We start from the raw sequence: 12,116 nt of genomic DNA on the forward strand, positions 1-12,116 counted from the left end.
CATCTTTAGTGAGACACTGTGTGCTGGGCAGGAGGGAGGGAGACACTCAAAACAGTGCCGACACAATGATAAGCTGAGGGATGATGATCTATTTTCAGAACTTGCTTGAACAAAGCAGCACAGGAAAAACTATTTCATTTTGAAATACTCTGTATCTCTGCCTTCAGAGCCCCCACATTAAATACTATCTAAATAGGGTACACTCCTTTTACGGAAAGCCAGAAACCAAACTCACTGTCAGCCAGTCCATTCCGACTCACGGTGGCCCTAGAGGGCAGAGTAGGAAGCGCTCCTTTGGGTTTCCAAGGTTGTAAGCGTTTATGGCTGTAGACAGCCTCATCTTTCTCCCCTGGAGTGGCTGGTGGTTTCCAACTGGGAGCCTTGCAGTTAGCAGCCCAATTTGTAATCCACTATGCCACCAAGGCTCCTTCCCTTTGACTGGAAAGGGTGCTTAGAGACTGCTTTGAATTCACCGGGTTTTCTAAAGAGTTTTCCAAATAATATTTAGCATTTAGTTGGTATCCCATGTTTTGCTCCATTTCCCAATTAAGCAGGCTTATGAAAGATTTTTGTGAGATAGCAAAATAACACTCATAGCCACTCAATCAGTTTCCCATCAGTAATAATGTCATTTAGTGGGGCATAAACAACAGAAAGAGGTTGGATTTTTCATGTCACCATTTCTATTTTCCGTAGAGCACAAGAAAGGAAATGTGCAAAATGTTTGGCTCACTGTGCAGTAACACAATGACGGGTTTAAGCTATGTGCTCTGATATACAGGAAAGGGAAAAGGCCCCAACTTATTTGGTCGACTGATCCCTGTTGAGGGGGAAAAATAGTGTCACCCCCCCAACCCCCAGCATTTAAAAAGCCTGTACTGTCACCTAGAATCCAGAAACATGCTAGCAAGGGTGTGGTACTGCTCACTTTTAATGACTCCCCTCCAGTTAATTCTACTGGTCAACAGCCTGCCAGGTTCAAATCCCTTCTTTAGGAGACACGCTGAGATTCCACTCAGTTAGAATGAGTCACTTCCTCCCACAGCTGATCATGTATCATCCCTGGCCACGTGAAGGGTTTTATACACAGATATAAATACACAGTCCCTGCTGAACCCCAAATCCCAGAAAGAACACAACCTTTTTCTCTCCCTTCGTGTTTCCTAAAAACTGTAAACAATGTTTTCCATACCACCCTGCTCTATCAATACTTACTGAATGGCTGAATTCTCTGTCTGGGGAAATTGAATTAGAAAAGAGGAGACAATGGAGTATTCTTTCTCCCCAGTACCAACATCTATGTGGGTTCTTTGATCTTAGATGGGAAAGGCACCACACGGGGCATGTGGCTGGTCTGGAGGGGAAGTGAGTCTGAGAATGAAAGTCAGAACTCTTTAGGGAAATAAATAGATTCGTAAAGCCAGGCTGCTCAAAGTCTATTCCTAATTCTGCCTATAATTTCCAATGCAAATCACTTCATAAACTTTATATAGTTTGGAGCCTATTAGAAAACTGTTCTACAGGTAAATCTAAAGAGACAGCACATGGATTAACAGTTTCTTAGGATTATGACAGGTGGTACTGGGGGGAAAGGGAAGCTAACAATGGATACAAGAATGAAAAAAAATCTAAACTAGATTGGGGGTGACAAATGCACAACTCTCTTTAGTATGCTTAAATTTGGATTATATGATAGGTGAATTCTATGTCAATAAAATTGTTAAAAAATAAGTGAGGGGGAAAAGACAATTGTTTTAAGGGAGAATCTCAAAGTCTGATTTTCCAGTCTGTGAGCTAGTGCGCAAATCGGGTCCAGAGGAGAGTCGGAAAGAAATGGGTTTGGAACGGATGCTATACTTTACAGGACAGGATTTCATCCTTTATTGTGAAGATTTAATGAGCTAAATCAATGTACAGCCTTCTTGGCTAAGGACCTGGCCCAGAGCAGGAACTCAGAGTCAAGTAATTATCAATAATTCTAGCTATTTTGGAAACGCAAAAGTTCACCATTAAGTCTAACAGAAGCTATTTTGTAAATGCTAAGTCTAACAGAAGCTATTTTGTCCAACCCTGATGAGGGGATTTCCAATAATTTGTGGAAAAGTGGAATAAAAAAATCATGGAATTTTCCCCATCGATTTTTTGAAGCCTAATTATAGAGGATGCAAAACTAATATCTTTAAAGTGCTGAAGTGTGGTCTTCAGTCTGTGAACAAAAACCACAAAACAACAAACAACAACCAAAAGATAACCCCAGCTTATCCTAACCATGCACTTGGCACCGAGAGGCAGCTAAGAGAATCCCTAAAGTGTACCCTTCCCCCTCCCCAAACAAATCTGTAAGAATACCAACTAGGGGCACTAAACACTAATAAATCAGACCCTGAAAACAAACTACTACTTATCTACATGTAAAAAGGAGGGGGTAGGGAAGGTGCTAGGCAGGTCGAGGGGCAGAAGGTGCGACATTCAAGCTTCTGGGGCCCGGGCTCTGGGGCAGCTGCACCTACCTGGCGCAGTTTGTCGGCAGTGGGAGATGACCTGGACCTCACGTGGACAGGGACGGCCAGGGCATCGGAGCGTTCCAGCAGGTCCTCTGCTGACTTGGATTTCCCGGTCCTCCCCGCGGTGGTCCCCCAGGAGGATGGCTCTCCGGGGGTCCTGTCCACCCTCTGGGGACCTCGAGCCCCGCCGTTAACTGCGGGCTTTGGGGCAGGGGGCTCCGCGTGCCTCCGGTCCCAGAGAAGCCGGCCGCTGGCAAAGGAGCTGCTGAGATTCCGTGGGGTGCGCGGGGGCTCCCCCGCCAGCAGGAGCGTGGCCTCGCGGTGGGGCTGCAGGCTGGGCTCCCGCAGCAGCAGCGAGCTCAGGCTGGAGGCCGGGGCGAGGCAGGGGCCTTCGGGCAGTGCGGGGTGCAAGTGGGAGCTGCGCGCGCGCTCCCTCAGCGGCGCGGGCTCGAGGAAGGCGAAGCCCGCGGAGGACGACGAGGGCCGCTTGCCGGTCTTGCGCTGCACATAGTCGGCCAGGGCGCTCTGCTGGAACTGCTTCAGCTCGGGGCCGGACAGGCTGAGCGTCGAGCAGGCCTTGCCGTCGCGCTCGAAGATGCGGCGGCGGTCGGCCACCGTGGTCTCTGGGAAAGGCAGCCCCTTCCTCTGCGGACCCGGACCGGACGGCGCAGGCTCCTCCGAGACCCCCACCTGGTTTATCTTTTCGGGCTCCGAGTAGGAGAGCTTCTTCTGCTCCGGGGTCAGGCGCCGGCGTGCCCCCCTCCGGGCGGCGGCCAGACTCACATGCGGGGTGGGGTCCCCCTCGGCCGGGGTCACGCTGTGCCGCTCCCGGGGTGTGTGCGGGGACGGGGAGGCCGCCACTGGAGCCACGTGGGCCGACGCAGGCCTGGGTCGCCAGGGCCTGGATGCCCCCGGCTCGAGGTCCTTCCTTCGGAAGGAGGTGGCCCCCAGGACGCGGGACTGCGCGTCCTTGATGCTGTTCCGGTAGGCGCGGCTGAAGGGGGCGTCCAGCAGGGGCGACTCGGGGCTGCCGGGCCGGACATCTGGCCCGCCGGCCTCTTTCTCCGCCGAGCTGAAGAGCTGGAAGGTGCTCTGGCTGCGGAGGAGGTGAGCATCGCGCCTGGGGGGCTCGCCGCCTCGGGGTGGGGGGCCGCGGCCGCCGTCCGCACCCCTCCTCAGTTGTGGGCCGCAGGGCTGGCAGGAGCCGGCTTCCGCGGCCGCGTCTCCGTGGCTGAAGCGCTGCTCCCCGTGGCTGAGAGGCTGGAGGCCCGCAGAGCGGCTGCTGGCTCGCGCATCTTCCGGTTCACTCCCGGAAGTTGACCCCGCCCTAGTGGGCCTATAGGCGTGGCCGTAAGTGGAGGGGCCGCCGAGGTTTGAGGGCCTCTGCGCCCCTTGCTCTCGCTGCTCGATTTTGGAAACCTTCTCCAGCACGGAGCAGCGGGGCTTCCCGTACTGCGCGCCCTGCAGCGGGAAGGAGATGGGCCTCCTGCCCAGGCTGGCCGTCTGCGGGGGTGGCGGGGAGGCGGGCTCGGCGGAGCGGGGCTCAGAGCTGTGGAAGGCGGCCGAAAGGCCCGCTCTCACCTCGGGCCGCGGCTGGGAAACTAGCCTGTTGAGGTGGCTCCTGTGGTCAGGGGCGGCTCTCCTTCCAGGGTCCTCTTCCTTCGTGCTGACGACAGAGGCTGGCCTGCCCTCTGGATAGCCCTCCTGAGGTCCGGCTCCCAGCTCCAGGCTGCTGCGCCCTTGGAGGCTCTCCGGAATGTTCTGGAGAGATGAGAAGGCTGACTTGGCCTTACCAAAGTTTCTGGCTAGGCTCTGACCGAGGCCTTCTGTCTCCGGCCTCCTCGGGAGGCTGGCGTTAGGGTCGTCTCGGAAACGCACCCCCCAGGGCTCGGGGGGCCGGGAAGATCTCCTGTCGTCCACATGCCAGGCGGGGGCGGGCGTGGGGTTGAGACTGTGGGGATCAGAGTGTGGCTTGCTGCCGTGGGTGCCCTTTCTCCCAGTGGGCTGTGGGCTGTCCCCTGGGGGAGACAAGAGCTGTCCCCTCAGGGAGATATCCTCCTCATTTTCAGGCACGGGCGGGAAATGGGCTTTGTAGGCTGCAAACTGGGCTGTGGTTTCTGGTTTCCGCTCAGCTGCTGACAGCGAGTCTTGCTGGATGGGCTGGTAGAAGGTAGCCCCAGGCCTACTGGGCTCATTTTGGTTCCCATTCTCATCGAACGTCGCCATCTTGTTGCCGGCGGCCTGAGGGGCGGCATAGCCACTCTCCTTGGCCAGGGCCGGGTAAAGCATCCCATTACTGTTGATGGGCGGCTGGGGCACCTGGGCAAAGTGTGGCTCCACGGTAGGGACTGGGTAGATGCCAGTGGGGAGCAGAGGCTGGCCTGGCTGCGCCTTCTGGGGACTGTTATGCTTGGGCTTCGCTGGGGGGCTGCTCTCGGGGCTTTTCTCCAGAACAGTATGCAGCTGTTCGTCGGCGTATGGAGACTTCAGGGAGCCTGAGGAGTTGGCCTGAGGCCGGCAGAACCGTTTCTGATCCAGGCTAGACCAGGAGCTGGGCCGCTCACGGTGTCGGATGGCTGCGTAACTGTCACTCCGAGCCGGGGGCAAAGGTGCACCCACCTTAGGAGGTGGGTTGTCAGTGGCAGACTCCAGGGTGCTGGGCCACTGCTGGTTCCAGGATGTAGGTGGTACCCCTTGGCCCCGAGAACCATTATGCCACTTCTCATAGCTCTGGCCTTCTGCTGACGCTCGGGCCTCCCGCCCTTGAAGCAGCAGGGCGGAAGAGTTCACCTCGTACTCTTCTGAGACTCCCCTCCGAGTATCATAGACGGTCTTGACATAGCGAATGTCTGCTTGCCGCATGCCTTCCAGGAGGCCCCCTCTAGCAGAAGAGGTATCCGTGGAGCCCGAGCGTTCCCGAGCAGAGCTTCCCGGAGGAGGTGGATACTCTAGGATGCTAGAACTGGTGGAGAAGGAACTGTAAGCAGAGTCTCTCTTGTTATGGAGGTGGCCGAGCTGGTCGATGCTGCTGGTGGACTTGGCAGGGGACAGAAGATGGCAGGGTGGGTATCCTGTTGCGGGCTCCAGGCTCTCCATGCTCCCCTGGGAGCTGCACTGGTCAGGGCTCCGCCTCAGATAAGCATGGTCATAGTTGGAGAGGTCACTTGTGGAGGAGCTGGAAGAATGAAAATGCAGTCAGCACCACTGAGCGCTTAGCACTGTAGTAGGCTTACAGGCACAGAACCCAGCTTATAAAAGTACTCTTATGCAAGATGTTTAGTTTTTTGGTTTTTTTTAAGTGTGGGTAAAAAGGGCCATATTTGGGCCTGGCTCAGGCCACTCTGTGTCATCACCAGGAGTAATTGTCCAATACTGTAACCTATGTGCCTCTTATTAATCACTAGAACTAGCAAGGACAGGAACAAGGCACATCGAAAAAGCCATAGGGCAGTGCATTGATGTGATTTGCTGCTTTCTGGAAATGACATTATGCAAGTGGCAAGAGAACACAGAGGTGGGGCTGGGGGGAGAGGTGGAGGAAGAGTGATGGGGCTGTCTGAGGGAAGAGGGGAAAGGCTTCATAAGAATAGGCATGCGAGGGGCGCTCTGTGTGCACACGTCTATGTTGTTCGTTATCTTTCCTTTTTATGGAATTGGTGGCTACACCCTGGCAATCCTCCTAGAATCTAAACTGTCCTGGAGACAATTTGTATGATGAGAAGGCTAAACACAAAGCTGAATGAGGGAAATATACACAAAAAGAAATCAGAGGCGTAAATGACTGAGGAAAAGCAAGCAAGAGGGAGAGAGGAAAGCTTTAGAAGTCCCGATCACAAGAGGCTCTTGGGCTCTCAGACTGTCATCACTTACACAAAGCACTCAGAAGGACTTTGCAAGGGGCTGTCCCTCTTATGGGAGCCCTGGCGGTGGTAGTGGGTTAAAAATTAAGCTGTTAGCCATAAGGTAAGCATTTCGAAACCAACAGCCACTGCAAGGGAGAAAGACGGGGCTTCCTATATCTGTAAACAGTCTTGAATGCCCACAGGGGCAGTTCTATCCATTCCTACAGGGTCGCTCTGAGTCGGCATCGACTTGATGGCACGGAGTCTGAGTTGGCTGTAACTCAAGCACATAAAATATATGCCCATCTCAGTCCCAGGGCCTTTGCACTTCGAAGAAAGCTCTGCAGCTGGCTCACTCCTTTCCTTTGGCCAAGCGTCTGCTTCAGAAAGGACTTCCCGAACTCAGTATCCAAGCAACTCAACTTACTCCTTCTCTCTTGGGGTTTTCTTCGCAGCACTGACCACTGCTTCGCATGACACCACACCCCTTGGTTATACGACAGGCACATCTTTAATGTCTATTATTAAAGTATAATGACCAGATCTGAAATACGAGAAAGTGTTCATTCTGCAATTGATACATGAACAAGAGTACTATTAATATATCTGAATTACTAAGTACTATCACTCTACTCTTAGGGGTTTAGATGTATTTTTCAAAAGATCTAAAAATAATGAGTCAATAAACAAAAGTATATGCAAACATTTCTTAATATGTAGTCTAGAACATTAATTCCTTCAATAATCAAATATGTTTGAATATGTTTGTGAATACTGGGCTCAGTAAGTTGAACAATTTTATTTCCCAAAAGCATTTGCTGCCTTTTCAAGTGGTGTTCTAAGGGGAAACTGAAGAGCAGCAATTTTAAAACTCACTATACTGTAGAAACGATTTTTTCTCAAGGATCATCTAATGTATTATTTCATGAAGCACACTTTAGGAAACAAAGTGTGAATGAGGGCGTTTTCTATCTTGTTCACTATTATAGCCTTAATTCCTTGAAATGGTTACTCAGTGCATACTTGTGGACTATACGAATCCATGAATCAGAGCATTAGTATTTTCAGACTGTGATTTCAAACTTGTTTGTCAGAGGGCGGGGCCACGGGACTTCCAAGGTTTCTTCTCAAGAGTGTGAGATGACCGTAGGAAACAAATGAGATTGTGGTGAGGGTGTGATAGAAAGCAGCTGAAAGACAAGTTCAGTGGAATTCCAAATCAACTCAGCTCACAGTTAAGACACACACCTTCACACACGTGTCTTCCTCTCTTTCCCCCTGCCCAAGGACTACCGCATTTGCCGGCTTCTTAATGAGAAACAACCCAAACATGTAGCACCGAGAGTGGAACTAAACTAAGGCTAGCAGAGGGATGCAACTTAGTGCTTGGGCACACTAGGTACCCACTGGCGCCTGCACCTCCCAAGCTCCCCCAGAGTATCCTCATCCATAGCTGCCAAAGTTAGGGCCCAGCATTGAATTCAGACCCAGTGAGGAGGACTCACAGTTGGGTGATGCCGTCTGACAAATGTACAGGCAGGAGGCGTGGGATGGACGCAGGATGATTTAGCTAGGGCAGGCAAGAAGACCCCCTTCTGTAGCATTCGGTATGGCTTGGGCTTCTCTTCCTCTCCCTTTGTACTTCACACGGTGTTTTTGTGCTGACGTCTGTCAAGAACAGCTCTCTCAGAGCTGGAATTACAGAGGCAGAGGTGGCTATGGTAGAAGGGTAGATCCACCTGCCTCAACTTCTGTTTTGTTTAGGAATGTAAACGAAGAGACAGCAAGTGGAGAAGGTAGTCTTCAATAGACTGTACTTCTGGTGCCAACTCTACCTTTCCCCCGAGGCCTCCTGAAGCTCACTGTAGCTACTGTAAGCAGTCATCCTAAGCATCCATCGCAGTTCATCTTACTTCTGCCTGAGGGCCACTGTGTTGTTCTATCACAGCCTGATCTCAGATCTAGGGCCTCCAAAGAAGCTTAGCCCACACTCATCTGCTGGTTTGAATTGACTGGATGGCAGAGAGTTTGCACATGTTGCTGTGACGCTGAAGCCATGCCACCAGTTTCAATGCTCCAAATGCCAGCAGCATCACCAGTGGTGGACAGGTTTCAGCTGAGCTTCTAGACCAGTGGTTCTCAACCTTCCTCAGACCCCAACCCCTTAATACAGTTCCTCATGTGGTGGTGACCCCCAACTATAAAATTATTTTCATTGCTAGTTCATAACTGTAATTTTGCTACTGTTATCAATCAGGTGGCCCCCAAAGGGGTTGCGATCTGCAGGTTGAGAACCGCTGTTCTAGACTAAGGCAGACTAGGAAGAAAGACTTGGTGGTCCCCTTCCAAAGACTAGACAGTGAAAACCCTTGACTGCAACAACGCACTGCCCACCACGCTTGCTTTGGGCTGCCCCTCAGGAAGGACCAGACACCTGAAGGAGGGCATCTTAAAGCCTGGTAAAGCAGAGGGCCAGTGAGAGCAAGTGAAATTATTGGTAAGATGAATTGGAACAGTAACTCCAAAGATGACTTGCACATGTCAGCCATCATGAGAATGACACAGGACCAGGATATGTTTCATCCTCCTCTACATAGGTTGACATGGGTTGGAGTAACTCAATGGCATATGTCTGTCTGCCCTGAGGCACTCTGTTGATTCAAATGTACATTTTATCAGTATGGTTTGGTTTATGCCATCAACTTGGAAGTTCATTATCAGGTTTCATTGTGCCTCTAAATAGTCTTCAGCCTGATCATTACAATTCATTGTCATTTATTGAATGATTACTGTGTACCAGGCACCGCATAGTTTCTTTCTCATAATAACTTGGCCATTCCTGATGCATGCTGCCAAACACATGCTACCACATGATAAGACTGGCAAGCATGATGCTCAGTGAAATAAGCCAGAAACCAAATGGTAAATATTTGATCCCACTTACATGAAATGTAAACATTTACTACTATATACCTGGGAAAGAGAAAGGGAGGGAGAAAGAAGGACTCGCTGCTTCTTGTCTTAAGAGTAATTTGGGGAAATTGGGAAACACATCAGGAACAACACGAACATAATGCCACCCAACTTTCCATGTGAAGATGGTTAAAATGTCAAATGTTTAGTTACATGTATATCACAACCTATAAAATGACTCGGTTATTAGCTCATTTAATCTCAGCCTGACTCTGTTTTTCCAATGGGGTGCAGTGGGACTGCCAGGAGTAAAAATTAAAGCTGGGCAAACTCCAACCCATGTGCCAAATCTGATCCACCATTTCTTTCTATAAATAAAGCTTTATCGGAACCTGGGCCCCTCATTTTGGTAATGTATTTTCAAAACTCAGATGAAATTCAAGGCATTAAAAGCTCACCCTGAAAAGTATACAATCTAGTGATTTTACAGAACTGACGGACCCATATATCTCTTCTGTGACCAGCCAGGGGTTCCCTTCATGCACAGCTATCCCAGAAAGGCTATGCAGATTACTCAGACAAGTCAGAGGTTATCAGCTGATGAAAAAGGAAAATAGGGTCAGGAGAATTAAGGAGTCATTTCAAAAGTGATTCCATTAAAATCCTCAAGGCCTCACTTTCTTTCCTGGCACACAATTCTCAAAGGAAACAAATCCACTGTCTCAGCTGTAGCCACTTACCTGGAATGGTAGCTTTGGTGCCAGGGAGTGCCAATCGTGCCCTGGGATATTTGCATCATGCTGGCATCAGGTTGGTTCTCCCCAAGTTTGGTTGAATGCCAAGAGTGAGGTCGGCCTGCAAGTTCACTTCGCCTGGGGAAACAGAAGGAGGAACCCCCAGACATTAGCAGTCTCGACAGCTAAAGCTGCTCGACTTTATGTCATGACTTTATGAATTTAACAGTAGAGACTGGGGTAGCCCCCCAGAGATGAAAAAGCAATCAAAGTGGATAGATATTGGAAAGATGTTACTGGGGATCTATCTTACCATCATTTTTCTCTGCTTTATTAATATTTTTATACCTCTTATTGTGAAGTGATTTCAAACTTACCTTAAATAAAATGTTACATATATGTAAAAGCAACAAGGAAGCACATGGACTTTGGGCCTCTACTTAAATCTTACCTCAGTACAAGAACGGTTTGTTCAAGTAATATGGCATTGTATGATACCCACCGTCCTAACACGATTACTGAAGACAAAATAGGTGCATTAACAAATATAAAGAAATTTGATGGTGCTATAGCATCTGGCATCTTAAAGACATGTAGTTAAACAAGTGGCCATCTAGCAGGGAAGCAACAAAACTCACATGGAAGAAGCACACCAGCCTGTGTGATCATGAGGGGTCGACAAAAGAAGATATCAGAAATTTTAAAAATGCAACCAAATTAATACAAAGGGGATTGGATGTAGTGGAGACCCAAAGCCCACCAGCAAGACAATTGGACAGTTCTCAGAAGGGCATCACAGAACAGAAGATAACTCTAGGGTGCAGTGTGGCACTGATGAACCACATAACTATCCTCTAGTTCTTTAAGGTTTCCTGTAGTTCTTTTAGATTTCCTCCTCTTAGGTAGTAATTAAATCTTCATGTGATATATCTCATTAATCATGTTAGGTTTGCATATGTTCATTTGTACATTTAAGATTGCTCAGGACATGGTAATCAAGATTGATGACCCCTCAGTCAAGAGTAAGGGTTCTCTGAGGGTAAGGGATGGGGGGGGGGAGTTGATAGCATTGATGATTGTATAACCCCACCTGATGAGATCGAACAACAGAACTGTATGGAAAAGGAAGGGATATATTGGAATGGGTAAGATATGTCAAAACTAGTATATGTTAAAAATGTTGCAAAATGAATAAGCAGAATCAAACTAGGCATTGTCTTGGTCTGTTGCACACAAGGGTGCTGTGAGTTGAACCTGACTGGCACCTAACAACAATAACAACATATAACCTGGATTTCCTGGTGGCCTAGTGGTTACGAGTTGGACTAACTACAATGACAGCTATTCAAAGCTACCAGCCACTCGGAGGCTTTCTATTTCCCTGAAGAACCTGTAGTCTTGGAAACCGGCAGGGGCAGTTCTACCCTGTCCTCTGGGGTCAGCATGACTCAGCATCGACGACAGCAATGAGAGTTTGAGCATTTAACGCAAAGAGAATTGTTTTGATCTTTTTGACCCCTGTTTATCCATCTATAAAAATGGAAGCAATAACCCCTTCATATGTCCCAAGGGACTTTGTGTGGATATATGAAAAAAAAGGAGAAAAAGCTTCCGGGGGGGGGGGGGGGGGGGAGCTTCCAGGGGATCTGAAAGTCCTCTCCCACCCTGAAGCTGAATAATTGATACTATTGTTTTAACTTCTTGGTAAGAAATGCATAAAAAATGAGCAGCTAGTACTCCTTAGGCTAGATCAGCCACAGCATGTTGTCCAAAACACTTACAGTGCTGGATGAGACTGCAACTTTGAAACATTCTTACCCGATAACACACACACAAAGGGGGGAAGTGCTTGCAGACTGAGACACTAAAGAATGGATTTGGGAGTGAGGATTGCACTACTATAGAAGGCTAGAGTCAGGGGAGACTTGCTGTGCTTTATTTTTGGCAAAAGGATAAGACAAGCGAGCTGTCAGGCATTCTGGGCTGGAAATTCTTGAACTAGAAGACTAGAGGGGGTTTGAATACCATTTGGGAGCACATTTTAAGGAAACCAAAAATCCATGTTGGTATGGTGGAGATTAAAATGGTAAATTATTCCAACTCGTTGTACCGGCTCTGTGGTT

General features: G+C 49.3%; 1 protein-coding gene across 2 annotated transcripts in view; it reads right to left on the minus strand.

The window, feature by feature from the left end:
- The window catches only part of SHROOM3 (shroom family member 3), a 108,692-nt gene that overhangs the window by 33,347 nt on the left and 63,229 nt on the right, over nt 1–12,116 (minus strand). The window contains exons 1-3 of one of the 2 annotated variants that reach the window (XM_075544169.1): nt 10,000–10,121; nt 7,852–8,038; nt 2,511–5,679 (exon numbers count right to left, since the gene is read on the minus strand). In XM_075544169.1, coding sequence (XP_075400284.1) covers nt 2,511–5,600 — 3,090 coding nt within the window. In that variant the 5' untranslated portion in view covers nt 5,601–5,679; nt 7,852–8,038; nt 10,000–10,121. Of the gene's footprint in view, nt 1–2,510; nt 5,680–7,851; nt 8,039–9,999; nt 10,132–12,116 lie in introns of those variants that run through there. The other variant, XM_075544168.1, reaches the window with a different exon arrangement.

This window comes from Tenrec ecaudatus, chromosome 3, assembly GCF_050624435.1.
Source record: "Tenrec ecaudatus isolate mTenEca1 chromosome 3, mTenEca1.hap1, whole genome shotgun sequence".
NCBI classification, from domain to species: domain Eukaryota; kingdom Metazoa; phylum Chordata; class Mammalia; order Afrosoricida; family Tenrecidae; genus Tenrec; species Tenrec ecaudatus.